We start from the raw sequence: 27105 nt of genomic DNA on the forward strand, positions 1-27105 counted from the left end.
CTGCTGCTTAAAAAAGAGGGACCCCAGGTCACTGGGAAAACACTGGTTTCAGTGTATTGCTTCTAAAAGCACTGTGTGCTCACAGGCAAGCTTGTCCTCCTGCTGTCTGTCTGTCCTTGTTTGTCCTGCAGGTGCAGGGCAAAAGGATGACTGGAGGGGGCTGTGGGGCTGCTGTCACTGTGAAGCTGGAAGGGCCCAGGGCCGTGGCAGCAGCGTGGGTTTCACAGACAGGCCGTGTGTCTAAGCCCTCCCTCTGGTTCCAGGAGAATGCATCTCTTCGTGCTGTGCCTGCTCAGTGTCTGGGGGCTGGCTGCCCCGGAGCACTACGCCGTGGAAGACATCTGCACCGCCAAGCCCCGCGACATCCCCGTGAACCCCATCTGCATCTATCGCAACCCCGAAAAGAAGCCCCAGGAGGGTGAGGGGCAAGAGCCAGCAAAGGACAAGCTCCCAGAGTCCACCAACCCCCGGGTCTGGGAGCTGTCAAAGGCCAACTCTCGGTTTGCTGTCGTCTTCTACAAGTACCTGGCTGACTCCAAGGACAGCAGAGAAAATATCTTCATGTCACCCCTCAGCATTTCCACAGCCTTCGCCATGACCAAGCTCGGAGCCTGTGGCAGCACCCTCCAGCAGCTCATGGAGGTTGGTGGAGATTCCTCAGCCTTTTCCTGTAGCAGGTCTGAAAGACAGGAAAGGTGACCATGGCTAATGGCTGCTCTCAGGGTCTCAGGATTTGCCTTGGGGAGGAAATTCCAAGTTGGAAGGACTTTAAAATTCATCTTGTTCTACCCTCTGCCATGGGCAGGGACACCTTCCACTAGACCAGGTTGCTCCAAGCCTTGTTTCTGGATTTGTTTAGACCCCAGCTCTTTCTCCTTACTCCCTATTTGGATCCAGCATTCCTGAGTTTGAGCTGGTAGTTTTCGTCTGGAGAAAAGGAAGCCCATTTGCAAGGTGAGGGAAGGGAATGGCAACAGTTTGCCTCTTGCAGATTGAGCTAAGCTTTTCCTTATGTAAAAAGCAGGAAAAGACATGATATCAAGTCCTCCTGCAGAGGAACTTTTTCACATTCCTTCTTTCTTCCTTGGGACAAAAATGGGACACATGGGAGACCTTGCAGTCCACCTGACTTCCAGGGCAGGGGAGCCTGTATAGAAGGAATCTCTCCCTCCACCTGTTGGCCCTATACTCAGGGGATAGTTCTGATCCCAGAATAAGAGGTAATTCTGAGTTCTGGATCTTCTATGCAGCTAATTTTAACTCCCTGCCTGTCTTAGCACCCTTCTCAATGACAGACCCACTCAACTGCTGTGTGGGGTTTGATGTTGTGTGGGGTTTGATGCTGCCCATACCTTTTTCTCCAATGGGAGACCTCAGCCTAGAGGAACTTTTCTCCCTGCAATGAGGAGGTGTGAATGAAACACCTCTTGCTGTCCTTACAAATCCTGCCTCTAGAACAAATAATGTTGGTGGTCTCCTGTCTTTATCCACAGCCTGAGTGGAGCAGCTATAACCACATCTCCAAAGTCTTCACTTGTGCGTTCCCTTTGGGGCAGCCCTTCCCACTGGAAGGGGAACCTTCTCCACTGAGCTGCCCACACCTGTAGTCCTAATCCCCTTTTTCCCTATGAAATGGCTGGGAATACCAGGAATGCCTTACAGGAAACAGTGCCAAAGGAGGTTCATAAAGAGCAATGTGCTGTGGGATTTTCTGTGCCTTAAAGCCCTGAGGTTGGATAGCAGCAGACAAACCATAATTGTCCTTCCAGCTGGCAGCTGGGAACGGATAAAAAAAAATTCCCTGTGCTGCAAAAATCTACCCTCAAAATGATTGCTACATATTCCCATTCCCTGTAAAAATAGATAAGATGTACCAGAAGTACTCAACAGACCATGAGAATTCCTCCTGGGAAAGAGCAGCCTTTAGCATTTTCATGGGAGGGTTTAGCACATGTGAGTCCTCCCATGACCTGGTATGACCTGAGAGCTGCTTCTAGGCCCTGTGGGTGCAATGCTCATCTCTGGGGTGTGCCAAGGGGTTATGAACACCCTGTTAATTTTAACATCACTTAAAGGTCTTGGGCTGGTGATGTATTGATTTTGCATAGTTTTGGGTTCCCATACATGGAGGGTGAAACTCTGAGGGCCTGCAGATTTGTTGCTGTTGAGGCAAAGGCTGCACCATTATTTCCTCTGGGGCCCAGGAGCACAAGAACCTCCTCGTGGAATCTTTGTTGCTGTTTGGCTTGTCCAGGTCTTTCGATTTGACACCATCTCAGAGAAGACATCGGATCAGATCCATTTCTTCTTTGCCAAGCTGAACTGCCGCCTTTACAAGAAAGCAAACAAATCCTCAGAGCTGGTGTCAGCCAACCGTCTCTTCGGGGAGAAATCTTTGGTCTTTAATGAGACTTACCAGAACATCAGTGAAATTGTTTATGGAGCAAAACTCTGGCCCTTGAACTTCAAAGTGAGTTTGACCTACTCAGGATTTTGCTTTTTTTGTTTAGTTCCACCCCCCACTCCCAGTCCATCCCTCTCTTTTGTCCAGAAGAAGTGCTCTGCTCTGGGTGTGTGGGACACCAGTGAAAGCAACAGGGAATCTGGGATGGAGCTCCTCTCACTTCAGTTCACTCTAACCACAGCCACCTCCCCACTCATCACACCTAAGCTTCATTGTCCTCCCCTAGCACATACCCTTGTGAGCCTGTCTCCTGCAGAAAGGGTACAAAGAGAGGTTTAAAACCTTTGGCTTAACCTTTTTTTTTGGTCTCTTCCTTTAGGAGAAGCCAGAACTTTCCAGGCAGATCATTAACGAGTGGGTGGCTAACAAGACAGAGAAGCGCATTACAGAAGTGATCCCAGAAAGTGGTATTGATGATCTCACGGTCTTGGTCCTGGTCAACACCATTTATTTTAAGGTAACAAAAGCTAACAGAACTGGGGAGCAGAACACTTCCCCGGAGGAGACATGGTGCTCATCTTTGTTTTCCCCCTCTCCTTTTTAGGGGCACTGGAAATCGCAGTTCCCAGCTCCAAACACAAAACTGGATATATTTCATAAAGCCAATGGTGAGACCTGCCAAGTCCCAACTATGTACCAGGAGTCCAAATTCCCCTATGCATTCATCGCCCAGGACAAAGTCCAGGTGCTGGAGCTGCCTTACAAAGGGGACGATATCACCATGCTGCTGGTCCTGCCCAGTGCTGGGACGCCACTGGAGGAGGTGGAGAGAGACCTGACATCAGAGAAGCTGCAGGGCTGGATAGATTCCATGAAGGAGATGTCTCTCTTGGTCTACCTGCCTCGCTTCCGCATCGAGGACAGCTTCAGTCTCAAGGAAAAGCTGAGGAAAATGGGGCTGGAAGATCTCTTCAGTCCAGAAAACGCCAGACTCCCAGGTGAGATAGGGCAGTGCAGGGTAGAGGCGAGTGGCAACCATTCCTCCTTAGGCAGGGCAGTAGGTGCAGTAGCATGCTAGGAATGAGCACATGAAAGCTTTTATGTGTTGCTGCAGTCAGTGATGGACGGTGTGGTGAAGTCCCACCATGGACACAGCCCTGCTCTGCACTGAAGACATGGCAGCTTAGCAGTCAGTTGGACATGGAGGAGGATGTTTTTGTTCTAGGGCAGCCATGCCTTCTGCCTGATCCCAGGCCATGAAGGATGGGAATGTGTTCTTTCTTGAGCTGTCTCTAAACTGAGTTTCACCTTTGTATACTTTTGTATTTCAGGTATCATTGCAGAGGGCCGCACAGACCTCTACGTGTCTGAGGCTTTCCACAAAGCCTTCCTTGAGGTGAGCCTTGTTTTGTGCCAGCGTATTTTACTTTTTAAAAACAAATATTAAAGGGAAGAAAATAGTTCTGAACCTACAGTGTTCAATTCTCAGCAGTCTGGGGCTTTGGAGGGAGGCTGGTCTGTGTTCTGTGGAGGAGGAGGAGGAGTAGGAGTAGGAGGGTGAGCCCTCTCCATGCTGCATAATGCCTGTATTTTAATCCCATCTTCTCTCTTGGCTGGTAGGTGAATGAAGAAGGCAGCGAGGCCTCAGCTGCTACAGCTGTCACCATCTCTGGCCGTTCCTTCCCTGTGAACAGAAAAATCTTCAATGCCAACAGGCCCTTCCTGCTTTTCATCCGGGAAGCTGCCCTCAACACCATCATCTTCATGGGCAGGATAGCTGATCCCTGCTCCTAAAGGGGCTGGTAGGGCCTCACTTCTCCCTCCTCTGCCTCGGGAAAAGGGAGGTGGGGTATTGCCACAAAGTATGGGCTGCTCCTGGGATGGTTGGTCTTGCTGTTTGGTGCCAGCTGCAGGGAGGGACTGCATCCAGCTGGGCTGTCCCTGCTCTTCCCTGCCAGGTCAAGTGAGGGGGCTCACAGGTCACCTCACTCTCCTGTCCTTTGTGGCAAGGAAAGCTGGATTTCAACTGGTACCAATATTTTTGTGGCACCCAAGTCCAGCATTGCTGTCCTTCCTGTGCCCAACTCTCTGTAACTCTGATCACTTGGTTCATTAAAACCTATAGATCTGTATGTAACAGACTGCTCTCTGAATGCACACTTTACACTGAGCCACTTCCTAGACTTACTTAATTCCTTCTTTTCCAACAAATGGGACTCCACACTGGAAAGGTGAGTGGAACAGCAGCAGCCATAAGGCTTGTGCTGGCTGGGCTAGGAATACTCTTCTGCAGCTCCATGTAGGTAGAAGAGCTGCCAAACACTGTGCCCTGCTTCCAGCAGCTCTGGTGTGTCCTGTGTGCCCAAGTGCTGGGAGTCACCAGTGACAGCCTTGCATAGCCAAGGCTTTAAAATTCTTTTTTAATGCTAAGATTTCATCTAACAGTTACTGTAGCAGCAGTGCCCATGAACCATGACAGTGCCCAGGTAAGGTAACCAGTACCTGTAGCTTTGATAAAAATAAACTATTTAATCTGCAAGTTTACTCCAGGAACTGAGGTCTCCTGGCCTGCTGCCAGGCCACACGTGATCTTATCTTCTCAGGGTGGCTGTATGGCTGTAGGACCTTTGGCAGGACTGTCCTGAAGATGCAGAAGATTCCTCCATTTCAGGCAGTTGTTTAAAACCAGTGAAAGCACAGTTCCTGTCCTCAGGAGGTGATGGAAGTGGTGCAGACAGTGGGGTGCACTCCCCAGTGGGCCACTTACTCTGGGTTTTGTAGGACCAGTGAAATATCCACCTTTGCAAAGGCTTCTCTTGGCAGGAACTGCTAGAGCAGCCAAGCAGTGAGGCACTTAACTGCATCGAGCTGGTATGCCAGATCTTTGGTCACTGTGTCTCTAGTTTTGGAAGCTGTCAGGGGTTTGACTCTTTCCTGTTCCTAGTAGGATTGTCTCAGCATCTGTGCAAGCAGTGTGTGACTGGGACATGGAGAGCCACCTCCTCCATTGTCCCATGGGCCATGGCAAACCCTACACATCTGACAGATGTCCTTCAGGGACTCCTTCAGGTGCATGCTGGGCTGAGACCCTGGGAGAAAAGGGGGAAGTATTTTGAAAATAACAAAGAGTACAGAAAGCAGCTCTTCCTCTCCCTGCCCTCCTCTGGCAGTTACCACTGGGGCTTTTCTTGCTGGATCCCATCTTCTGCCTGTGAACATCACTGAGAGACACACAGCCTGGAGCTGGACACTGGTCAAAGAGGAGGGCTGAGGCAGTGCCTGGGCCTCCCTAGCATGGCACTGAACCAAAATGCTTGCCCTGCCATAGGCAGCTGGGAAAACATCCAAAACTTGGCCTGAAGCAAGAGCACAGGGCTTGGTCCTCCTGGGGAGACTGAAAAGGGCTCAGCTGAAGAGGTGAGACAAAACTCAGCCAAGAAGGACAGAAACAGTCTGAGTTGCCAGGAACAGGAGCCTGGCACTGTGCAACCTCTCTCAAGCTGCTCAGCTTAGGAGAGTGGGGAGCTGCCCACAGCCAGGACCAGACAGAAAATCCACGTTGGGTAAGGACCAGTCAGCTATAAGACAGAGAGAAGGATCTGAGTATTAAACCATTTAATTCTCAAACCACTCACATGCATAATGTTCTTTTACACAGTGTTAAAAGAAAGAAGAAAATCCATTTTTTTAATACAAACAGAATTTCAAGTATACATTTATAGAATTTTCCAAGATTCTTACCCAAGTTGCTAAGTTCTCATTCACATTGTTCTTAAAGCTGTCCAACGAGAGCGCTTTTTGCTAAACTGCTTTCAATGCAATTGTACAGTCCCCTCTACCTTGATTTCATTTTCCCCTTTCCCAACTCTGGTTCCCCTGCCACCCCTGCCCACCCCCCTCCAGCAGTGCTGGCTGTCCCTGGACACAATGGCCATGGAGCTTCTGTTTGCCAGTGCCTGCTGGAAGAGGAAAAGGGAAGCAGTCATGGAGGGCCAGTTTGGAAACAGCTTGGAAAATCACTGACGAACAGTCTGATATCCACAAGTTACAGCAGGCTTACTCTTCAGCCTACTCCAGACTAGTCTGAACACTGACTTTTTTTTTTTCTTGAAATAAGGACTGCAACAAAAAATAAAATAAAATAATAATAAAAAAAGAATAATTAGTACAGCAGGAAATTTCTTAACTGTGAAAGTAAGTCTTGAGTGTTAGGACACCTGTCCTAAAAGGGTTTGATTTATAGGTCACTAGTTGAAGGTGACAGCACAATTTCTGTTACAAATGGTTACTCTGCAAACCAGCTCAGAGCAGAATCAATGTGGGACACACAAACTTGGATTAAAAAAGAAAAAAAAAAACAAACAGAACTGACGAGGGCTCCATATTCATGCTATGGAAAAAGCCCACAACCCCAGTAACAGCTCTGTCCTGGCTTTGCTGTTCAGCTCAGCTCAGCCCTGGGATGCCAGCTGGGTTGTAACTGGGTGCAACTTCTGACCTGTTAGAAAACGGGGTTTAAATCTTCTTGACAGGCAAGGGTGGGTTTCTCTTGAAAGATTCCAAAGTCTCCTCACAGCCACCAGCCCCACTGGTGCCTGGGCACGGCGGGGCTGCTCCGGGCAGCGTGGGGGCCCGGGGGGCTGCTGGAGGTAGAGCTGCCATGCCAAGGCTCTGGCAGCATTGCTCCCCCCGAGCTGTGGCTGCCCAGGAGCTGCCTGCCTGTACAGCTGTGTCCCCAGCCAGCCACAGCTGTACTGCTCTGACGAGTTAAAGTGCATAGTGGCAGAAAAGGGTTTGCTTTTTAATTTTTTTTTTTTAATTTTTTTTTTTTTTAAAGAGGAACCTATTTAAAGTGCTGTTCTAGTTTGGAAAGGGACTGTTTAGAAAAAAAATGGCACCTTTTCACATGAGAGATTTGCTCTCTGTATGTGTGTATATATATATATATATATATAAATTTGCAGAGTCAGATCTGCTGACTAATGAACGACATACAAAAGTGTTTGTATTTTATCTTATTGCTTTTTTTTTTTTTTTTTTTTTTTAACTGCTGCCTGCTGCCTTGGAGGCAGGAGGGAGATGAATTCTCCTTTACCTTTGCCACCATTAACTGGTTTCCCAGTGCAGGAATGTGGTCTCACAGCTCTGGCCCAGGGGACAGTTCACTATCACGCAGCACATGGGAGGTGACAAAGTCCCCCTGAACTGTCACAGCCCCATGGCCAACCTGCAAAGGGTCACAGTAAGGAACTGGAGGCCAAGAAGGACTGTGGACCCCAAGGGACTCCCATTGCTCCTGCCAGATGCCATTTTCATTAGAGTCACTTTACAAAGCAGACTTGCATTTCTGAAACACAGAGGTAAGGAAAACAAATCTCTTTAAAGTGAAAGCTTTGCTGCTAGAGTGTGTAGTGTGGTAACCTCAGCACTCCAAGAGAGAGAGGTAGTTACTGTCCTGTGAATATGCTGCTGCTTAATGCAACTCCATTTCTGGAGTGATTGCTCAAAATTAAAAAAAAAAAAAAAAAAAAAAAAAAAAAAAAAAAAAAAAAAAGGAAAAAAATCCTGTGCTCCTTATTAAGTTATCCCAGTTAAATCTTCCTGGTGAAGATGTACTTGACTATTTCCTCTAAGAGGCTTTTGTATTTTAGAAATTGATTGTCAGTTAAGTTTGTTACAAGATGAAATTTGATTAGCAAATTGCTATACAAAGCCACTTGTTAACTCTTAAAATTCTCTCTCCCACTACTCAACTATCCATGCCCTGTTTGGGGGTCACATCCTGTCTGCTCTTGCAGTAGGACAGCATTTCCTGCTCTGAGCAGTTTTAATGGAAAAATCCAAAGTTTTAAAAAGAGCTACAGATATCATATTCACAGTGTTGTGCAGGAAAGGTGGGGTGACACCAGGGAAATGAGGGGAGCTCTGGGGACAATGGGGAGACAGCTCATGGGAGCTTCAGCTAGTGTTATCACACTAGAGGCTTGGGAAAACTGCCTTCATTCCCTTCCCTTTTCAGACTAAAGCAGCGCTTTGAACACCTTGCTTCCATTTCCATGCATTACCATCTGCTCCATCTTCTCATCCTTCACTAATTCTCCCTGCAAGTGCGGGGCACCAGGTGAGCAATATGTTACTGCAAGAACACACAGGTGCATGTTTTTTCTCCTCATTCAGCCTCTAAAAGACCTTATTCACAAAAGTCTGTCTTTCCACCCAGGATTGCTCTTGCCTGTTCTAAATGTCAGCCATGTTACCCACCAACACAAAAGAACCATGCCTTATTGGAACAACACCACTTCCCTCTTCCTTCCCAATATTCCTTGCTGGCACTTGCTCTGTGACAGCACAGCCCTGGAAGCTGTCTGGTGTCAGCTTTCTGCCCAGGCCAGTGCCTTAGAGGGGAAGCCCAAGGAATTAGTTTTAAGCAAAGGGTAAGACAAAATTCTACTCTCAATCCCACCTGGGGTGCTTCCCCCAGCAGCACAACCCTGGCTTAGGAAATCTTCTAAAACACCAGAAAAGTGCCTGCATGCCACCTACAACCCCCGCCCCCCCTTCCCTGCATCTCTGGTGGAGATCCAGGCTGCCCTAGAAACAGCCCCTGCAAACAAACATTGACTGAAAGGACACCTTGGGGCTTGGGGACAGCCACAGTGGGGCTGGGGCTTCATGCCCCTTCCCAAAATCCAATCTGTCAGCCCGAGAATTGCACTGTCCATTTGTTAGTGTCACCCAGTGCTGCCACCCTCCCCCCAGTGGCCTCTTTCAGGCAAGAGCTGTGTTCAGTTACCAACGCACAGGCAAGGAAGGGTTCAAGGAAAGCTTCACAGTAATTCAGAGAGGTTCCTTAGACATGTAAACTCTCAGAAAACACTCTCAGAGGCACAAACCCCTGTATCAACCAATGCCCAAGACGTGTAGATGAATGAGCAGAGCCAGGGAAACCTCAAGAAACAGCTTTTAAAACTTGACCAAATGGGGAACCAATTAATTGGCATCAAGTTAAAATTTGTTTCTCTCAGACTAGTTTTGTGACTTCTCCCCCTGCCCCAGACTCAGTAACTCCTATTGGAATTCTAGCAGAAGACATCCCTGCCCATTGCAGGGGGGTTGGAACAAGAAGAGCTTTAAGGTCCCTTCCAACCCAAACCATTCTGTGATTTGAGTAACTAATTTAAACTGTATTTTATCTTTTTATACTGCCACTTTCTATATTTTTTGTCCAGCAATAAATGAATCAATCCAACTTCATTTTTCATTTCTCATTAGTTTCACAGTTTCATAGCCAATGATATTGGGTCTGACTGCAAAGGTAATGGGAAGGTTTAAATAAATAAGTCTCACTGCAGTATAAAAATAATGCAGCCATTTCACCATAAATCTGAGGGGAAGTTTGTTAGGTACAGTATCAAAAACTAAGCTAAAAGTCTGCAAAAAAATTAATGCACTGATTTTTTAAGTACTGCCTTAGGTAACTGCAGTAAAATAATAAATCAGAATATGTCAGACTAAAAAAGGAACTTACACAGCAGTATTTTAAAATACCTGAACGTATTTCAAAAGCTTAACTGATACAAACTAGGAAGGCCAGTAAAGCTGCCAATTTTACATGATAAACTAAAAAAAAAAAGGTAACAAAAATACAGCCTGGCGCAGTCTAATGGAAACAGGAACTTGGAGGCTGCACTCTCCCATGGTGGAGATTTCTCAGCCTCTCTGGACAACCTGATCCAATGCTGTTTGACTGTACTCATGGTGAGATAATGTCTTATCATACCTAACCTGATTTTCCCTTGTATAAACTGCTGCCTACTGCTGCTCCTCCTTCCACCGTGTGCCTCCAGGAAGGGTCTGGCTCCATCTTCTCTGCACCCTTCCCTGAGCTGTGGAGTTTAAATAGGAAAAATTATATAGGTAAAGGAGAAAGCACTGAAACAAAAACAAACTTTAGTCTTCAACACTTGCTAGAAAACTCAGAAAATGGCACTTTGAAGTCTAGTACTGCCTCTTCCACTCTTCACTTCCCACCCTTCAGTTCCTTCCAATGGAATTTTTGAAATGCTCACAGCAAATCTTGCCCCCACAGGGGACTGACCCCTTTTCCTTCTTACTATTCACAGCTCCAGCAAGGAAAACACTGGTGCTGCTCAGCTGTCATGTGCCAAGATAGGCATCTTTGGACACCTGTCTCGCAAGGCTGCAGCATTTCCTGCATGCTCCTGCCCCTGTGCAGGTTCTGCATGCAGCATTTCCCTGCCCACAGCATCCATGGTATGCCACATACATGCACTACCTCTTCCCAGTGATGCTTTGCTGCTGTTCCACCTTTCTACCCATTCCCTTGCGTGGTTCCAGGGCCACCAGCACCAGCCAGGGCTGAAAGCAGATAAGCTCTCTCCTTCTTTCAGCTCTCTTCCTTCTCCCTAGAGGAAGCAGAGCCACTGCCAAGCCTGTGGGACATGTTAGAGGTGAATCTGTTCTTAGCACTTGCTAATTCCTAAGAAAGGTAATTACTCCCTGGCACAGAAAAACCAGCAAGATCTTATCTTTGAACCCATTATTTCTTCTCACTGGTGACAGCAGAACACGTGCCTTTACAGAAGTTATTAACAAACCCCCAGCCACTTCCAGACACCGCTAAATAGCAATGGCTCATTTTGTAAAACTTTAAATTAGACACTAAATACATAAGTGCCCGGTTTTGTGGCTTCCTCCCCAGCTCCTGGCTGTGCCAGGTCACAGTCTGATTCTCTGCTTTCTCCCATTTTAATTCTAGCTTTGCCAGAACGTCCTTGTTTTTCAACAAAACTGTTAAGGACCGTGAAGAACATCTTCAGAAGGCCCCACCATCCAACTTTACTCAGCAAGTTTCAAATCTTTTCAAGGCTGCAACTCCCCAGCAGCACAAGTTTTAAGTCTTACTCCTATCCATGTTTTTGTCACCAAAAATCTTTCAGAATTCCCACCTAAAAAAAGGTTCCTCCTATTTCAGAGAGACATCATTTCACAAGCTGTAATACTTTGGTTTACAACTAGATTAAAATATAAATTAAATAAGAATAATGCTAAATGAGTTTATATTGAAACACATTATATTTGTTTCTATATATGTATATACAGGTATGTGTGTGTGCACTCCCTAATGACAGCTAGAGGAAGCAAAAGTAATTCTCCAAAAGCTTCTACGCTTCCAACTAGCATGGTCAACTTATCCATTGCAACAATTCCCTGTGCATAAAAGCTAATGAAGCACTGGAAGGTGGTGCTGGTGACCAGCTGGATCACACAGACATTCAGGAACAGAAAGACAATAAATTATAAGAAGCAGTAGTAACTTGTTCACAGTTGGGATGAGGATAATGTTATGGGAAACCTGATTTGTCTACAGTTTCAGGAATAAAAAGCCAAAGCTCACTGAAAGTTACAGATACATTGCAGTTAATCCTAAAAGCAAAGATCAGATCTGACACAAAGAAATGGCAGAAACCATGTGGAATTTCTCCCAGCAGCCTAAACTCTTGTACCATCAGATTCAGCAGGAAGCTTTCCAATACCTCCATCAAAACCAGAATTCATCCTGGGGATGCTCTGATCACTGCCTCCATCTCAGCAATGGACATTTTCCCAAGTAGGAAGATTTCTTGAAACCAACTCAATCCTACATCCAAAAGAAAATGCTCCCAGTCCTTTCTTGATTCCATCAGCCCAAACATCACATTCAATCTCTCCTAATTCCCAGCCTCTGTGTTTTTCTATGTTAGCCAAGCCAAAGCCTTTCAGCAGATGGAAATATTCTGAAGATGGTAGGACTCTTCGGATAATTTTATAACCCACGTGAGTGGGTTTCAGGTTAGGAATTACCTACATTTCTAGTAAGATAATTGCAGCAAAACTTTGGTCTGCTGCATTTTACTGGTTATAAAACAAAACAAAACCTCCATATCAAGTCTACTCCAAATCTACTCTATTCCAAAATGTTCTGGTAGACTTTAGTTTCAAGAAGCAGCCAGTATTGTTTGCATAGTTCTAACTTCTATTTGGTTACAAATATATATATATACACACACACATATACATATACAGGTACATATGTATTTTATATCAAAATAACATTTGAATGACAGTGATTAAAATAAGGATTCTGAGCTCCTCTTTAGGCCCTTTAACTGCAGATATCAAAACTCTGTGCATGGCTCTCACCTTGTGACAGGAGCAATGCTCACCACAATTATTTTGCTATGGCAGTGGATCCCAAGCTTTCCAACTGCAGTCCTGGCCAGACTCAGCTCCCAGGGAAAACTCAGAGCCCAGACCCTGGCAAAAAGTCTCGTTGAATTATAGCTTCTTGACTTATGGAATAGTATGGGTTGGAAGGGACCTTTAGAGGTCATCTAATCCAACCGTCTTGCCATGAGCAGGGACTTTTCCCATCTCCAAAATATTTCCAGCAGAGCTTGAAGTGCATTTGATGTCACTAATCTGCAGAAACATTTGTATGCTGACACAGCTAAATTGGCAGGCATGTAATGGATCAAAGAGGAGAGTTGGGTAAAGTTTAAATAATTTTAAAGGCAGTTTTTTGTTGGTTTTCAGGATGCACGATCCTATCTACCTCCCAGGCCACCTTCCACCCAAATCAGTTTAATCAGCTGCACCTTTGCAGCTGTCTTCCTATTTATATGTTGGATTCTGCAGGAGAGATGAAGTCAGCAGCAAATAAAAGGTACAATTCTGCTCCTGCAAAGGCCTTGTTAGGGCTCATCCTTGGGATCCTTGTTAGGAATCACCCAAAAGTGGCAAGAGCTCTACTCAAAACCAAACTGCTTGGAATCACTTCCTGAAATGGGTATCCTACAGTTAAGTGACATTCCTATTTGCAGAGGTGTGTGACAGCCATGGAGCTGTCACAAAATGAGAGCAGGACAAGCAGGGAGACTTGTCCTGTCCATGTATTTCAACCTTGAGCTCACAGAGGGCTGAAATCCTGGCTCTGTGCCCTGTGTGCTGAGCCAGCCCCATGATGCTTTTCAGCTTGTTCCCAGTGCTATTCCAGCTCTGCAGAGCTGTCAGATGGGAACCGGGTCAGTCACTGCCGACCTCTCTGTGTTTAGAACAGCAGCAGAGACACAACATGCTTTCTGCTCTTCCCAGCACCCACACTAAAGATAAATTATACAGGTCACAGCTTGAGAATATTGTAGAGAAGATGTAAGAAAGTCCAAGGACTGAACCTGATGGTGGATAATGCTGAGAGGATGAGGAGGGACTGCCCATTTGCACTGGCTGCTCTAGATCTCACCAGGCTATGCCTGCATCTTACTAAGCTAGCTCTAAGCATGTCCTCAGCCTCCTGCAACAAATTTGCATTCCACAAAGCCTCTCATTCATCTCTCTCTAGCTGCTGGAAATACAAAGCACAATTTGTTCTCACATCCTCTCGTTGCATTTTGGCCTTCTCCTTTTCCCACCGTCACATCAGTCATCCTCCTGAGACAAAGAGGTTTAGCTTTTCTCCAAAGCAGCAACACAGTATTAACACAATTCTTGCTATTTTCACAGCTATTCACAGGTAACCTGGCAGCAGCAGGGAACAGCCATGGCAACCATCATGTCACTTGGCTGACACTTGGCACCTGGGCTTGCTGCAGGCTTAAGGAGATAACCACAACTCTTCACATTTGGGAGGTGAGTTCTTTGACAGCAAAGAACTAAGAAATATGTCCACCTCCAAGAAAGCAAATTGTAAAACCAGAGTGTGTTCTCCCTGTTGCCTGAGGCAAGAAAACAAATGGGTTAGTAAGCCCTAACTCTAAAGCAGACAAAAATGTTACGTACAGAGGTATTAAAACACGAGAGTTCTCTTCACATCCTCCTTAAATCACAGTTGAAATCACAGTTTTGGCAGAACAAGATGCAGCTAGATGTGGGAATGCAAAGCTGTGCCTCAACCCATCACAGAAGCATTCACACTTGGAAAGTTGGCATCTGATTCTCCACAGCTTTGGTGCAACCATAAAGAGCCACACCAACGCAGAGGCAACAGGACACAGTATCATTCTGTTAGGGAAAGCACCTCTAAAGTAGCTACACCACTGCCAGAAAATTCACATGAGGTTTCTCCATACCGTACAGCACCTCCAACCCTTTTTTTCTCGAACCTTGGTCTCATCTGCACTCAGGAAGTCGACCCTTGAAAGAAATGTCCAATAACGATTCCTTCAGAACTGGTTCCACTGTCTAGTGCGGATGGGCCTGAACTGGTTTCAGCACTGTTCAAGAAATATTAGACGTCATGATTCCCACACATACATACACATCCATTAAATGTACAGAAATAATATCAAAATGATTCCCACTACCATACCTTATACTGACTCTAGCTACAAGCTATAAACTTCACCTCAGCGAGGCCTGGGCAAGAATATTGGCTCTTTTGCATGCAATCAGAAATGATCATTTATACAGTGGCAACCTCTGCACAAAAAAAAACCAAAACAAAAAGAAAAGCAAACATAACAGAGGAAAAAAATAAAACCTTTCACAAGCTTTGTTTTCAGCCTAGTAAGGTATGAAGGACTAATTTCATGGTTTTCACCAGGCCACTTGAAGTAGTGAATCAGCAAACAGGACACACTGTTGGCATCCTGTACTGTTTGGATGCTTCTCCTTTCACAGTATTGATACAGTAAAATAAAAACCTGCTCAAGAAACTCACAGCTATGCCATGGGAACAAAGGCATTCACCATTTTATGTCAGCCCTCCTTCACTACAGTTGCCATCTGTCTCAGAGAAATGTTGCTTGTGTAGCAGTTACTGCACCTTCACCCTTCTCTTCACAGCAAGCTTAGCAGGGAAACTTTCCCACTATATTTTTATATAATATATGTATATAAATAATTTTATGTTTTTATAGTTTGGTAGTATTCTTTTAAAATTTCTATTTTAAAACACTTAAAAATCTTTTAAGCAACTAGAAGTAACTTTTTATGCTCTCTAGTGTGAACAGGATAGGATTTCAAAGTTTTTAACTTTTTTTTTCATTTTTGGTAACTTCAAAAGCTATGACTAAAGCAGCACATCTCCACTCCCCCCTGCACCTTGATTGCAACAAAACCTACCTTGGCCACCCTCTCACCTCATCCTCTGCCACTGCTCTCTGGCAACCTCATTGTTTTGGTACCGTGATGTTTGACCTTTGCCAGGAAACCTGACGGAGCTGGTCGTTTGGGTGGCCAAATTACTCCCTGTGTGATGGATGCCCTTGACAGGAGAGGAGGAAGAAGGCACAGAAGGAAAACGGAGGTGAAATATCAGTTTTCCTGTTTGAAATGGTCAATGAAATGGTACTTTGCAGGTACCCAGCTCAGAACACCTGCAAAGGTTCCTCTTGTAGGATCACATCCCTGTTACACGTGATACTGGCACCGAGCCCTTTCCCACGCACAAAAAACACATTAGAGCCACATGTCTTTTTGAGAGAGAGATGGGAGGAACAGTGAGACCCCTTACACATAAAAAAATCAATAAATCAAGGCAAGAGTACGTCACCCTTCTCCAAATTATTCCCTCCAAAGGGGCGGGAAAATGATCCCAAGTACCAATTTGCAGATGGGGAAAGCAAGGGCTGGAGATGTTTCCATGTGCCCAAAACTGCAGTCAGACAGCAGGCCAAGCTTTATTGTCACTTGGTCAGTCTCCTGCCTGCTAAGCCCCAGCTCTAACCTCTCATCTAGCTTTCTCACTGAAGCAAGATGAAGTGTGTTTCTTTTTCAATGTCTTCTTGTTCCTCCCATCACCTTAAGGTTCAGAACTTCACCCTTCCTCATCATGTACACATTATACATCCTCAAGAGAACTCCTTCACCAAACCTGATATGCACAACCTGTCATCCATTCCCCCCCTTCATCATGAACAACTTGGCATCAGAACTAGAGAAAACTCTTAAAATATTGCATATTTTTTTAAAAAAAGATGTCAGGATATTTGCACTTATCTGCCTGTCCCATGCTTTTCTGGTTATGAACCATGTAAGCTCGTGCAAACACCTACAATACACACGCAGGCATGTCTCTCCAGGTTTGCTAAACTTGCTCTAAACATCAGAGCTACTCAGAATACAAAAATGTTAAGTCCATGCAAGGGGACAGAGTTGTGATTGCTCTAGGAACCGTTCACTTTTAAGTCTCCTGAACTGTTATAAGGAAATAGAGTAGGGTTCTCTTTTCTTTTTGCGTTTCATTGATAAAAAAGTTATCAAACTAGTTTGTAGAAACAGGTTTAAAAGCAACCACCTGCGATTGCTCGGCTGTGACAACAGCATTGCAGTATTCCCATATCCCATATTGCTGTTCTAAAAGATCAAGTGTGTGTCGAGGGGGGAGCAGGGGTGAAAGAGGACTTTGGTAGCCAGCCTCTAACTCTGCAATTCAGCAACTCCAGAAAATCTCTTCCTAATCCTTGGCACCACCTGAAGCATGGCAGCGCTCCAGCGAGGATCTCAGAGTGCTCTGAGCTCTCCAGATCAGCACCTGCAGAGGACAACCTCCTCTGGAAGACCCCTCCAGCCCTTCTCCGAATGCATCAGAGTCTCATGCAAACCTCACAGCTGCTAAATTCCACTCTCAGTAGCTGAAGTACTTCCTTCACATTTTGCTGACCTCTGGAATACCACTTTGTAGCTGTGCCCACTTTAACAAGGGGCACCAGGGCTGCACGTCTGGAACGGGCAAGCCCAAAGCCTAAATAACAGCTTAAATAAAAACTTAAAGAGACACACCAAAAATAAGACAGGGATAAATACACTCGGGCAAGGCAGGTTCCACCAGGACAGTATTTTTGTTTTCTTTGCTGTGGCAACTACCTGGGGAAGGCAGAAAGGCAACAGCCCCTTGCCCCTGCTCTCCCCTCGAGCGGGAGCATGGATATGGCTCTGTGGCTGAACCCGGCACCGCCGGCGGGACGCCCTGCTGGGCCACAGCGCTGTCCAGAAATACAAATGACTGCTTGTCCCAGATCACTACAGAACAGTAAAAAAATTTAAAATCCTGTCGATCCCTGAATAAGAAGTTGATTGACACAGTTGTTCTGTTTTTCTCCAAGAGGAGGAGGAATAAGGGAGAAAAACATTTAACACTCTATGGGTGTGTGTGTGGGTGTGTGAGAGGAAGAGAGAGAAAGAGAGAGATTTTTCTATTTTGGCAACATCTTGGGAGCTTCTTTCTGTTCAGTGGTGGCATTGCACTAATTACAGTACCAGCCTGCTGGGTCGGTGCTGACTCTTTAGAGCCAGGAATGGGAAGACGGTCCTTTCTCCTGGGACTCCACGGCCGTGCTTCAATCCGGCCCAGTTGTGGACACAGATCCCTGGGCCGTCTCCCCCACCGCCACAGCCTCTTCCTGCGGAGGAGATTCCTCCTCTGCCTGCCCCCGGGACGTGACGGTGGTCTCGGGGGAGATGCTGTGGGGCCCCTCCAGGGGCAGACAGCCAGGGTGGTTCTTGCGAAAGTGCTGGTTGAGGATGGCCTGGAAAGGGAAGCTTTTGCCGCACACGTGGCAGTGGAAGGGCTTGTTGCCCGTGTGCTTGCGGATGTGATACTCCAGCTGATCCTTGCGGGTGTACTTCTTCCCGCACATGCGGCACACAAAAGGGGTGATGCCCATGTGCAGCCGCATGTGCCGGTCCAGGCTGCCCTTCTGGTTGAAGGATTTGGCGCAGTAAATGCACGTGAGCCGTGGGTTGTACCGGAACCAGCGCTCTGAAACCTCCTGCTCCCGCAGATACTCCACGTAACCGCTCACTCCCAGCATGGCCGATTCCTCCCCCTGCCAAGGAAATGGCATAGATTTAAATAACACGCAGCCTAAAACAAGTTGCAGAGAAGATCAGGCCCAGGTCCAGCCAGTAAAGCATGTGCCAAACCTCAAAATCAGCAGCACTAATGTCTGCAACCCCAAGCACACATTTAAGTGCTTAACTGGGGCCTCAGGGCTGAAGACAAATGAGCAATCAATTAGAAACCACTGCTGCAAAGGCCCCTTCTGCCAAGCCATTCCCTGGATCTGGTGAAGAAAAGACAGCCCTTAACACAAGGGCACTTGGCCACCTATTCAGTTGTGGACCACATGTCAATACTTGTTACTTTTTAAAAAATTTGTGCCAGTTTAATTAAACACTTGGGTGTATCACCTTCTGTTTTCCTTACTAAAAGTAAAAAAAAAAAAAGAAGCAGATTAATGAGGTTGCAGTAAAACAAAGGAGAAGCAAACCACAAATCACATCTGAAAGTCTTTAGGTGTCATTCTACACAGGTATTTATTCAGATGTCACTTAGAGTTCATTTTACAAGGAGTCACACTTGCCTGCCTGGCTGTGTAATCCGTCCCAGCCCCGTGGCATCGCAGGCAAGAATGTGCGTGACCCAGCTTGCACAGCAAAGACTCCTCTGTATTTTCTGAAGTCACACAAACAGCCAAGAGCAACCTGAACCACAAGCCTGGTCTCAGGACAAACACTTCTGGCCATCATATTCAGATTGAGCAGAAACACACGGACTCCAGAATGCTTCTGTGCTGGAGATGCACTGTCTACTCCCCCAGTGCTGCTTCCCAGTGGTACCACATGTGGAGAAGAAACCAGGAGGAGGGCATCTCCTCTGCAAGCCAGGGCTCTACAGCCATGAGCAGCAGTGTACTGTGCCAGGTGCTGCTGAATCCAGCTATACAGGCATAGGGAAGCTGTTGAGGACTAAAGGAGACACACAAAGCTCTGGTTCTTCCTTTCCACTCTACCACTGCCACTGGGCAGGGATCACTGCCAGGCTATTTTAGTGTGGATATCGCAATGCCAGGAGAGTGGAAGGTGACGATACTTCCCCATGGTGTGTAAAGACTAAGGTTTCACGTCTGAGGCTGTCTCACAATGGAGAAATAAGAGCACTTCTTCTGTAGGCAGAGCTAAAATTGCTTAATATGTCACATTTACCCTAGAGGGTTGGTTTGACCTGAAATTTTTGCAATGTCTTCTGAGGACACAAAACAAAGCTTTGCAAAAATAGGAACAAAAAGGTATCTGTCATTTTATGGAAGTGTCCAACAAAGTCAGCAGACAGCAATCACAATTTTAACCCCCTTGCTTCACCTGGTCTTACTCAAGAGCAAAGCAGCCTAGTATCTCCTTACCCACCTCCAGCCAAGTCCTTAGCTTACACACTGACACATTCCCTCTCAGGCTCACAAGTGTCTTTCTGCACCCTGTTGGATGACATGCTTGCACTACAGTGGCACTGTGATGCAACTAAATTAGACTGGATGCCACTAAATTAGACCAAAATGATAAGGCACAGGCATTACTGCCATGTCCCACTTTGCTGCACTCTACAGCCCACTGCCCTCCTATTTCTGTGCATCTCTCCCTCCTACCCCAAAACTGTGCCCAAGAAAGCAGAGAATTCAGAGCTCCTTTATGTTGCAAAGTCTGCTATGGAGAAGAGATAGAGACCTCTCTAAAACTCCACAGCTCTATGACACTCCACCCCAAAAGGTTTTTTGGTGTAGAGCCTGGAAGGCTTTTGGGAATGGTCTTGATACCGGCATGGAAAGATTCAGCTGTTGTCACCCGTCTTCCACAGAAGCCAAGCCACACCTCCTCCCTCTGCTCAGGCATTTGCTGCCAGTGTTTGAGGGCAGATCCAGCTCTGCAGGCAAATGGGGTTTCTCCTCAGGAGTTGGTGGCCTGCCCAGAATAAGGGTGGATATTTATGCCCTCAAACAACAAGAGAAACTCCTTGTGTTTTCCAAGTATCTGGCCCAAATCCCAAACAACAGCCAGAATCCATTTTAAATCGTACTTGCCCAGCACATGTTCTCCTGTGAGCAGGTAGATCCTTTGCCAAAGTAAAAGGTCCTTGTATCACACACATTTGAAATGATGAAATATAAAATATAAAATGATCATATTTTATATTTGCACAATTGCTTGCAAATATAAAATATGATCATTTCATCACCACAAAGTCCCCTTCACCCTCAAGCCAACAGTTACTTGCAAACATCTTGATCTGCCTACCTGGGAACTGGGCTGCTTAGGCTCATCCATCCGCCCAGGAGACTCGCTTTTCGATCTGTACCGCTCAGTCACAGCAACCATGCTGCCAGAAGGGCTAAATCTGTGGGGTGGGGGAGAGTGGAAATGGGATTTTTAATGGGCATCAGGCCACCACAGTGTTTAGAGCAAAGGTGAGTAATAGAAGCACTTGTATAGCATCTCCTCATCCTCTTCAGCTAACACACTGGAAGTGTAACAATGCAAATATAAAGGAAAAACCAAATCATACCAGTCTATGGTTTCTAAACATCTGAAAAATAAAACTGAGCCATTTGGCTTCCAGTTCAGCAACAGAGAGGGGTTGCTATCATGAATAAACCAATATGGGCCTGGTGACTCAGGAACTATACAGAAGGACAGAAATCATTTCTCAGAGGACACCTCTCCTCCAGCACCCTCCTCCTCCATTCCCAGTGTGAAAGATAAGGGATGTGATGGACTAGAGGTGGGAAACAATGCATACAGACTGCAGTGCAAAAAGAGATGCTAGAGACTAGCTGATCCAAGGAAAAGGGCTAAGGAAGTAGAAAAGCTTCGCTCTCCTAAGGCTAGCTCAAGATTGTTCCCACTGACTGATTTACTAAACAGAATATCCACTGCTTCCAGGCAGTTGTTTCCCCATGGGATTGAGCTAGAAGATAGGCAGATGTAAAGGGAAACCCTAGAATTATAACCTCCCCCGCAAATAAAACAGACCTGCCCTTTATCAAATCCATTCTCTGGCCTGAGCCTAGGGGAAAGCAAATGCTGGAGTGGAGGGGAAGCAGATGGACGGAGAATCCAAACACAGCAGATTTCACCACTCACTTTCAACAAAGGCTTTTGGCACTCTCATATAAATCGAAACAACAGTGGAGGCCACTGGGTTCCCCATTTCAACTGCCTCAGAAGATGTAAACCCAGGGCCCACTGCTGTCATGGATCATTGGGAAGACCTTGACCTACAGCTGGTGTCTGGCTTGTTTCTCAGCCAGAACCATCCCCAGACCTCTGGGCCAGAAGGCACCAGTGCAATGGAGATATGTAACACATATTGGATATGACCTCATTAATCCAAGTGCTGAGTCTGGTATCTACTGAGGCTGAACTGAACATCTTCTTTAGAAAAAAAAATCACCTCAGTTGAAACACTGACAGGTAAAGATCCCAGCCTCTAAGAGCTAATAAGTAATCTCCCAAGCTAGCCTGTATCTGGAGATCCTGGCCTGATCACTACCCAGCCAAAATATATTACCCAAACTGGACACACTTCCTAACACCAGGTAAAAACCCTTTTGCTCTTATGCTTAAGATGGCCAAAGGAAATAGAAAGAGGAAATGTTCCAAAGCGACTGACCCAGCCAGGTCAGAATCTTGCATAACCTCCTGTTACAGCCAAGGTGAATAATTAAGTTTAAGAACACCCACCTGTCGATCTCACTGCTGGTCGGCCTGACCACTTTGGCTCCAGAGGAGCCTAAGGCAAAAGCCTCCTGGCCCAGCGATCCGTGGCCCGTGGTGTCAATCACCATGGCCGTGACCTCCTCAGCGCTGCTGCCATCTTCTCCCGAGGGCTGGTGCTCTGCCCCCAGCCACTCCTCCAGGTTCTCTGTCTTAATGCGCACTCCTCCCAGCACCCGCACTTCCTCGTCGTTCTGCGCCCCGCGCTCTCCCATTCCCGTCTCCACGTACCACTGTCCCGCCCTGTTAATGCGCAGGATGGGCTCCCTGCCTTCCACATCGGAACTCTGCTCGATTATTTGGGGGCTGGTGGACTCCTCGGGTGGGCTCAGCTCCCGAATGTCCAGCACTGTGCTAACCTGGCCCAGGCGGCTCCCCTTGGGGGTGTTGTGACGGGGACTCAGGGGACGGTTTAGAGTTGGCGTCGCCCGGTGAGACTCGGGCGGTCTCTCCTGATGCTTCGTCCTGGTCTGGCTCAATTCCGCTTCCACCTCGGCCACGTTGATTTTGAAATGAATCCCCTCGAGTATCTGCGTGCATTTGTCTATGATGTGCTGCATCTGCAAGAAGCTGGCAGCTGTCAGGTAGCTGATGATGTCAGCCAGCTGCAGACATATCCTGCCGGTGTAGCAGAAGGAGAGGAGCTGCTCGAACACAGAAGGGTTCTTGATGACGGAGATGGACACGGTGCTCATCTCGTTCAGGGACATGTGGTCACGGAAGTAGGGGGAGCTGGCAGCCAGCACCACCTTGTGCGCACGGAAAGCCTGGCCCTGCACGTTGACCACGATGTCACACAGCCGGCCCTGCATGCGCAGCTGGTTCAGGTGGCTCAGGACAGAGTTACTGAAGTTAGGGATCTCCAGCTGAATGTTCCCACTCTTCTCCATGGCTGTCCCAGCTGCAGCTGCACAACTCTACTGGAAAAGGGGGAAAAGATCCCATCATTAGCAGAGCCAGTAATCTGAAATTAGAACTTTTTTCACCTGCTTCCACACAGTTTGAAACACTGGAGTTTTTAGAGATCTTCCTCACCCACTGAACTGTCACACACCTGGCACCAGCTCTGTTATGAACGAGTGTGTTTGAGATTGCTCACAAAAGCATCCCAAAAGCTCTCTGATCTCTCCATGCTATGCATTCCCCTGCACAAGAGTTCTGCTAAACCAGTCCCCAACAGGCCCCCATTCCCTGCAGCTTTAGCCTGCAAAACACTCTGTTCTGCCAGCCTCAATAAAAGCACATCTGCATGTGAAAAGAATATTAAAAACAGCACAGGTATTAAAAATAGGCACCTGATTGCATAATGGATTAAAATTCTCACCACTTGTACCTTCTAAGCATCTTGAAAAGAGAGAGTAATAGGGAAAGCTCCTTTGTAAACCAGGAACCGGGAAGGAAACGCTGGAACCCAAATCCTTCAGAGACTTTTGAAAAGTTGGCCAGTACACATCTGACCTCAAAGCATCCTAAGTGCCTTGCTAACCTGAGATATCCATCATATGTGGCACTTCTGACACATGCCAGAAAATATATAACAGGAGAGTGAAAAACAAAGCTGTGGCCCTGGAGAGCTCACTTTTGCAGAGACTTCATGTTGGTCATCACTAAGTCCCCACCCTGGCCATACCCTAGGTCAGTAACTCCTGGACTCTTTCCCAAGTAGAGCAATAGTGGGATTGTTCCACTTGGCCAACAATTCACAATGGTGCTGCTCTGCTTGGGCTGCAATCCAGGTAAATGTCTCACTCAGGCTGCACATGGCTCATCCCTTGTTTCCCACCTTGGCTGGGATGTTCCTTGTTGTTCCCACCTCTAGAAGAGCTCCTGGTAGGCTCAGGGAGCACCTCACTGCCCAGCTGGTACAGCTGGGGGATCCTTCACCACTCAGCTGAGTCCAAGTGTTATCAGGAGATCTCAGAGCAGGGCCAGGGAGGGGGACTGGGGGATGCACCACCACATCATCACATTTCATTCTGGCAAAGCTGGAAAAGAAGCCCTGACCATATATGGTAAAAAGTTGGAATGAATGAAAGTGAGACGTAAACTCACGCCAATAAAAAAAAAAAAGAAAAAAGGAAAGTAAATAAGTTTGTTAAAGTCCACTCATGGCATAAGCAGCTTGCAAGCCAGATAGCATCTGAAGTGTGGATTGAGCAGAGTCCTGCAGATGTCAAAACCATTTCAAGCAGGCTGGGAATACCAAGGCTCACAGTGCCCACTCTGAGGAATCTCTGAATTGAAGGGATTGGCACATGAAGAGCATGTCTGCCTTTGGAGGACTTTTTATTTGGAATTTATGAACATTGCAGCATAGCACATGTCCATATGCCCAAGCAGGCTCTGTGCAAACTTGGCAAACCCAGTGACTAAACATGAAGCTTCAGGAGCAGGACAGCCTGTCAATCTTGTGGAGCTGTGCCAAGGGATTTCTGAGTGGCAGGATGGCTGTGTGTCCCTGGGGAAGTCAGATCAGAGTGCACAAAGCTTCACAAGGTACAGCTGAACAGTGCCAGATCTCAGAGCTTCTCCTCTCCTTCCCCTATCACAGAGTCACAGAATGGTTTGGGGTGGAAGGGACCTTAAAGCTCATCCCATTCCACACCCGTGCCATGGACAGGGACACCTTCCACTAGCTCAGGTTGCTCCAAGCCCCATCCAGCCTGGCCTTGAACACTGCCAGGGATCCAGGAGCAGCCACAGCTTCCCTGGGCGCCCTGTGCCAGGGCCTCCCCACCCTCACATGTAACAATTGCTTCCCAATATCCAATCCAAACCTACTCTCTGTCAGTGGGAAGTCATTCCCCCTCATCCTATTACTCCATCCTTGTCCTGAGTCTCTCTCTGTCTTTCCTGTCAGCTCCTTCAGGCACTGGAGGCCACAATTAGGTTACCCTGAACCTTCTCTTCTCCAGGCTGAACCACCCCAACTCTCTCAGCCTTCCTTCACAGAGCTTCTCCATCTCTCTGATCATCTTGGTGTCTCCTCTGGACTCACTCCAACACCTCCATGTCCTTCCCCATCTTTTGGAGAAAGCAACAAATCCCACAAAAATCAGGAAACCACAGTGCACAGCTCTGTGTCACAGCATTGCTGTCACACAGCATTGAGAGCAGAACACCAACTGCACAGAACAAGGGGAAATAGAAAACCAACAGCTTACCTGGAGTGCTGTGAGTGCTGGGAGTTATATGCAGTGGGGGTGCTGCTTTCTTTTTTTTCTTCTGATGTAGTAAGAAGAAAACTTGTTGCCCCCTTCCCCTTTAGGAGGTAAAAAGAAAGAAAAAAAATTAAATGCAGAGGAATTGGGCTCTCCCAAGAGCAGTTGTGAACATCAAGCTTTGTCATTCTTGGTTCTGCTGGAGGAACTAGCAGCAGGATTAGCTCACCATCTTCCCCAAACAGCTGTTCCTAAAGCAATAAGCCTCAGAGTACACTCTCAAGGAAGGCAAGGGTGAAACAACCCTGCCAAAGCCATGAGCATCCAGGGAGGCAAGAGGGAGGCAGAGGCTGAGCTTGGGATATACAGAAAGAGAAGGGGAAAAAAATCATCAGACCTTAACTGCTGAGTGTGGCTGGGTATGGCTGTGGTGAGAAGGCAGCTGCTCCCCAGAGAGCCCAACAAATTATCTGTGAGCTCCTGCTCCAGAGGCAGGGAAAACCCTTCTATTCTTTATAACCCACAGAACTCTGATCACCCCAGTGCCAAGGAACCTGCATGTTATGATCCACTCAGAGGCCGGGGAGAGGGAATCGGTCTTTTGATTCAAACTACTCTGTCAGAGGCTGAATTCTGCCCCTCTGCGTAAGGGAATCTCTCAGAGCTCCTGCACCTAAGCCCCAGGGCAATGACATCCAGATTTCTGTCTGCTCTGGGAAGTCCATCACCTCCAGCCACCTTTAGGTGCAGGCTGAGCTGAGTCAGCACAGGGCACACACGTTTGAAGTGACACCAGCTGAGACTCAGACTTAGCTCAGCAAATGCCCTCCAGCCTGTGAGGCAGCTACCAGGAGTGGGTGGAATTCCTGACCCATCAGGTAAGAAGCAGAGACAGACCACCCAGCAGATGATGTCACCCTGGAAGCTGCACTGAAAACTCTCAGCTTTTGGGTTGAGGTTTACCGTGACTGGGCAGCTTCACAGAATCACAGAATATCCTGAGCTGGAAGGGACCCACAAGGACCACTGAGCTAACTCCTGGCTCTCCACAGACACCCCAACAATCCCACCCTGTGCCTGACAGCACTGTCCAAAAGCTCCTGGAGCTCTGGCGGCCTTGGGGCTGTGACCATTCCCTGGGGAGCCTGGGCAGTGCCCAGCACCCTCTGGGGGAAGAACCTTTCCCTGAGATCCAGACTAAAGCTCTCCTGACAAAACTCCAGCCGGTCCATGGGTCCTGTCCCTGGTCCCAGAGACATACTTAGAATCCCAGAATGGTTTGGGATGGAAGAGACCTTAAAGCTCATCCACTTTCCCCCTCTGCCATGGGCAATGACCCCTTCCACTATCCCAGCTTGCTCCAAGCCCCGTCCAACCCGGCCTTGGACACTGCCAGGGATCCAGGGGCAGCCACAGCTTCTCCGTGCCAGGGCCTCCCCACCCTCACCGGTAACAATTTCTTCCCAACAAACCCCTTTGGCTGCGTGCACATTCCGACGGGACTCCAACAACTCTAAGCCCAAACACAACTCTAAACTGGGACAGGCGGCGGTGGCTCCTGGCCCGTCCGCCCCCCTCCCGCAGGACCGGGCTCTCAGAGCCGCTGTCTGCGGCCCCGGCGCTCCCGGACCCTCCCCAGGCGGGGCCCGCGGCTCCTTCTCACCCGTGACAGCCGCGCCGCGGCCGCGCACCGGGGCTGCGCGGGGCGGGCGGGACCAGCCTCCCCCAGCCCCCGCCCCTCCCGGCCTGGGTCCCGGGGGGCGGCGGCCGCGCCCCCGTCGCTCCGGGGCCCCGGGCGGCTCCGCCCGCCCCTCCCGGCCCAGCCTCACCTGCCGGGGGTGGGAAGGGCCCGCAGCGCCGGCCCGGAACCGAAACGCGCCAGCGCGGGCCGCGCCCCGGAAGGAAACGCCGTGGGGACCGTACGCCCCCGCCCCGCCCCTGCCCGTGGGCCGCGCCCCGGTGGGTGTGGCCACCTTCGCACCACGTGATCTG

At 47.7% G+C, this 27105-nt stretch overlaps 2 protein-coding genes across 11 annotated transcripts in view; one reads left to right on the plus strand and one right to left on the minus strand.

The window, feature by feature from the left end:
- Nucleotides 1-4536, plus strand: part of RC3H1 (ring finger and CCCH-type domains 1) — a 54904-nt gene extending 50368 nt beyond the window's left edge. Inside the window, exons 20-25 of the mRNA XM_050977392.1 lie at nucleotides 264-642; nucleotides 2255-2470; nucleotides 2784-2921; nucleotides 3009-3402; nucleotides 3736-3800; nucleotides 4025-4536. Of these exons, the coding sequence (XP_050833349.1) occupies nucleotides 264-642; nucleotides 2255-2470; nucleotides 2784-2921; nucleotides 3009-3402; nucleotides 3736-3800; nucleotides 4025-4198 (1366 nt within the window). The 3' untranslated portion in view covers nucleotides 4199-4536. The remainder of the gene's footprint in view (nucleotides 1-263; nucleotides 643-2254; nucleotides 2471-2783; nucleotides 2922-3008; nucleotides 3403-3735; nucleotides 3801-4024) is intronic.
- Nucleotides 4537-6002: 1466 nt separating this feature from the next.
- On the minus strand, nucleotides 6003-27015 carry ZBTB37 (zinc finger and BTB domain containing 37). Of its 10 annotated transcripts, none has more exons than XR_007778066.1 (7): nucleotides 26943-27015; nucleotides 25117-25214; nucleotides 21920-22872; nucleotides 20474-20573; nucleotides 15544-18231; nucleotides 14566-14676; nucleotides 6003-10290 (listed from the first exon to the last, which is right to left on the minus strand). XR_007778066.1 is itself a non-coding variant. In XM_050977397.1 (6 exons), exons 4-6 carry the CDS (start codon nucleotides 22840-22842, stop codon nucleotides 17743-17745), a joined length of 1512 nt encoding a protein of 503 aa, XP_050833354.1. In that variant the 5' UTR covers nucleotides 22843-22872; nucleotides 23736-23951; nucleotides 25117-25214; nucleotides 26943-27015; the 3' UTR covers nucleotides 6003-17742. The 10 variants fall into 10 exon arrangements, 3 of the variants coding, with proteins under 3 accessions (XP_050833354.1, XP_050833353.1, XP_050833352.1); XR_007778065.1 differs by having other exon boundaries at nucleotides 14772-18231; XR_007778064.1 differs by having other exon boundaries at nucleotides 6003-14676.
- Between the last annotated feature and the right edge of the window lie 90 nt (nucleotides 27016-27105).

Source organism: Serinus canaria, chromosome 8 (genome assembly GCF_022539315.1).
Source record: "Serinus canaria isolate serCan28SL12 chromosome 8, serCan2020, whole genome shotgun sequence".
NCBI lineage: Eukaryota > Metazoa > Chordata > Aves > Passeriformes > Fringillidae > Serinus > Serinus canaria.

Bases quoted from the DNA above. Each gene is read 5' to 3' on its own strand.
- ZBTB37 (XM_050977396.1), bottom strand. From the start codon at position 22,842: ATGGAGAAGAGTGGGAACATTCAGCTGGAGATCCCTAACTTCAGTAAC. The intron at 20,574-21,919 runs GTGGGTGTTCTT...CCCACCCCACAG, and splicing joins ACCAGCAGTGAGATCGACAG to ATTTAGCCCTTCTGGCAGCA. The intron at 18,232-20,473 runs GTAGGCAGATCA...TTTCCTTGGCAG, and splicing joins CTAAGCAGCCCAGTTCCCAG to GGGGAGGAATCGGCCATGCT.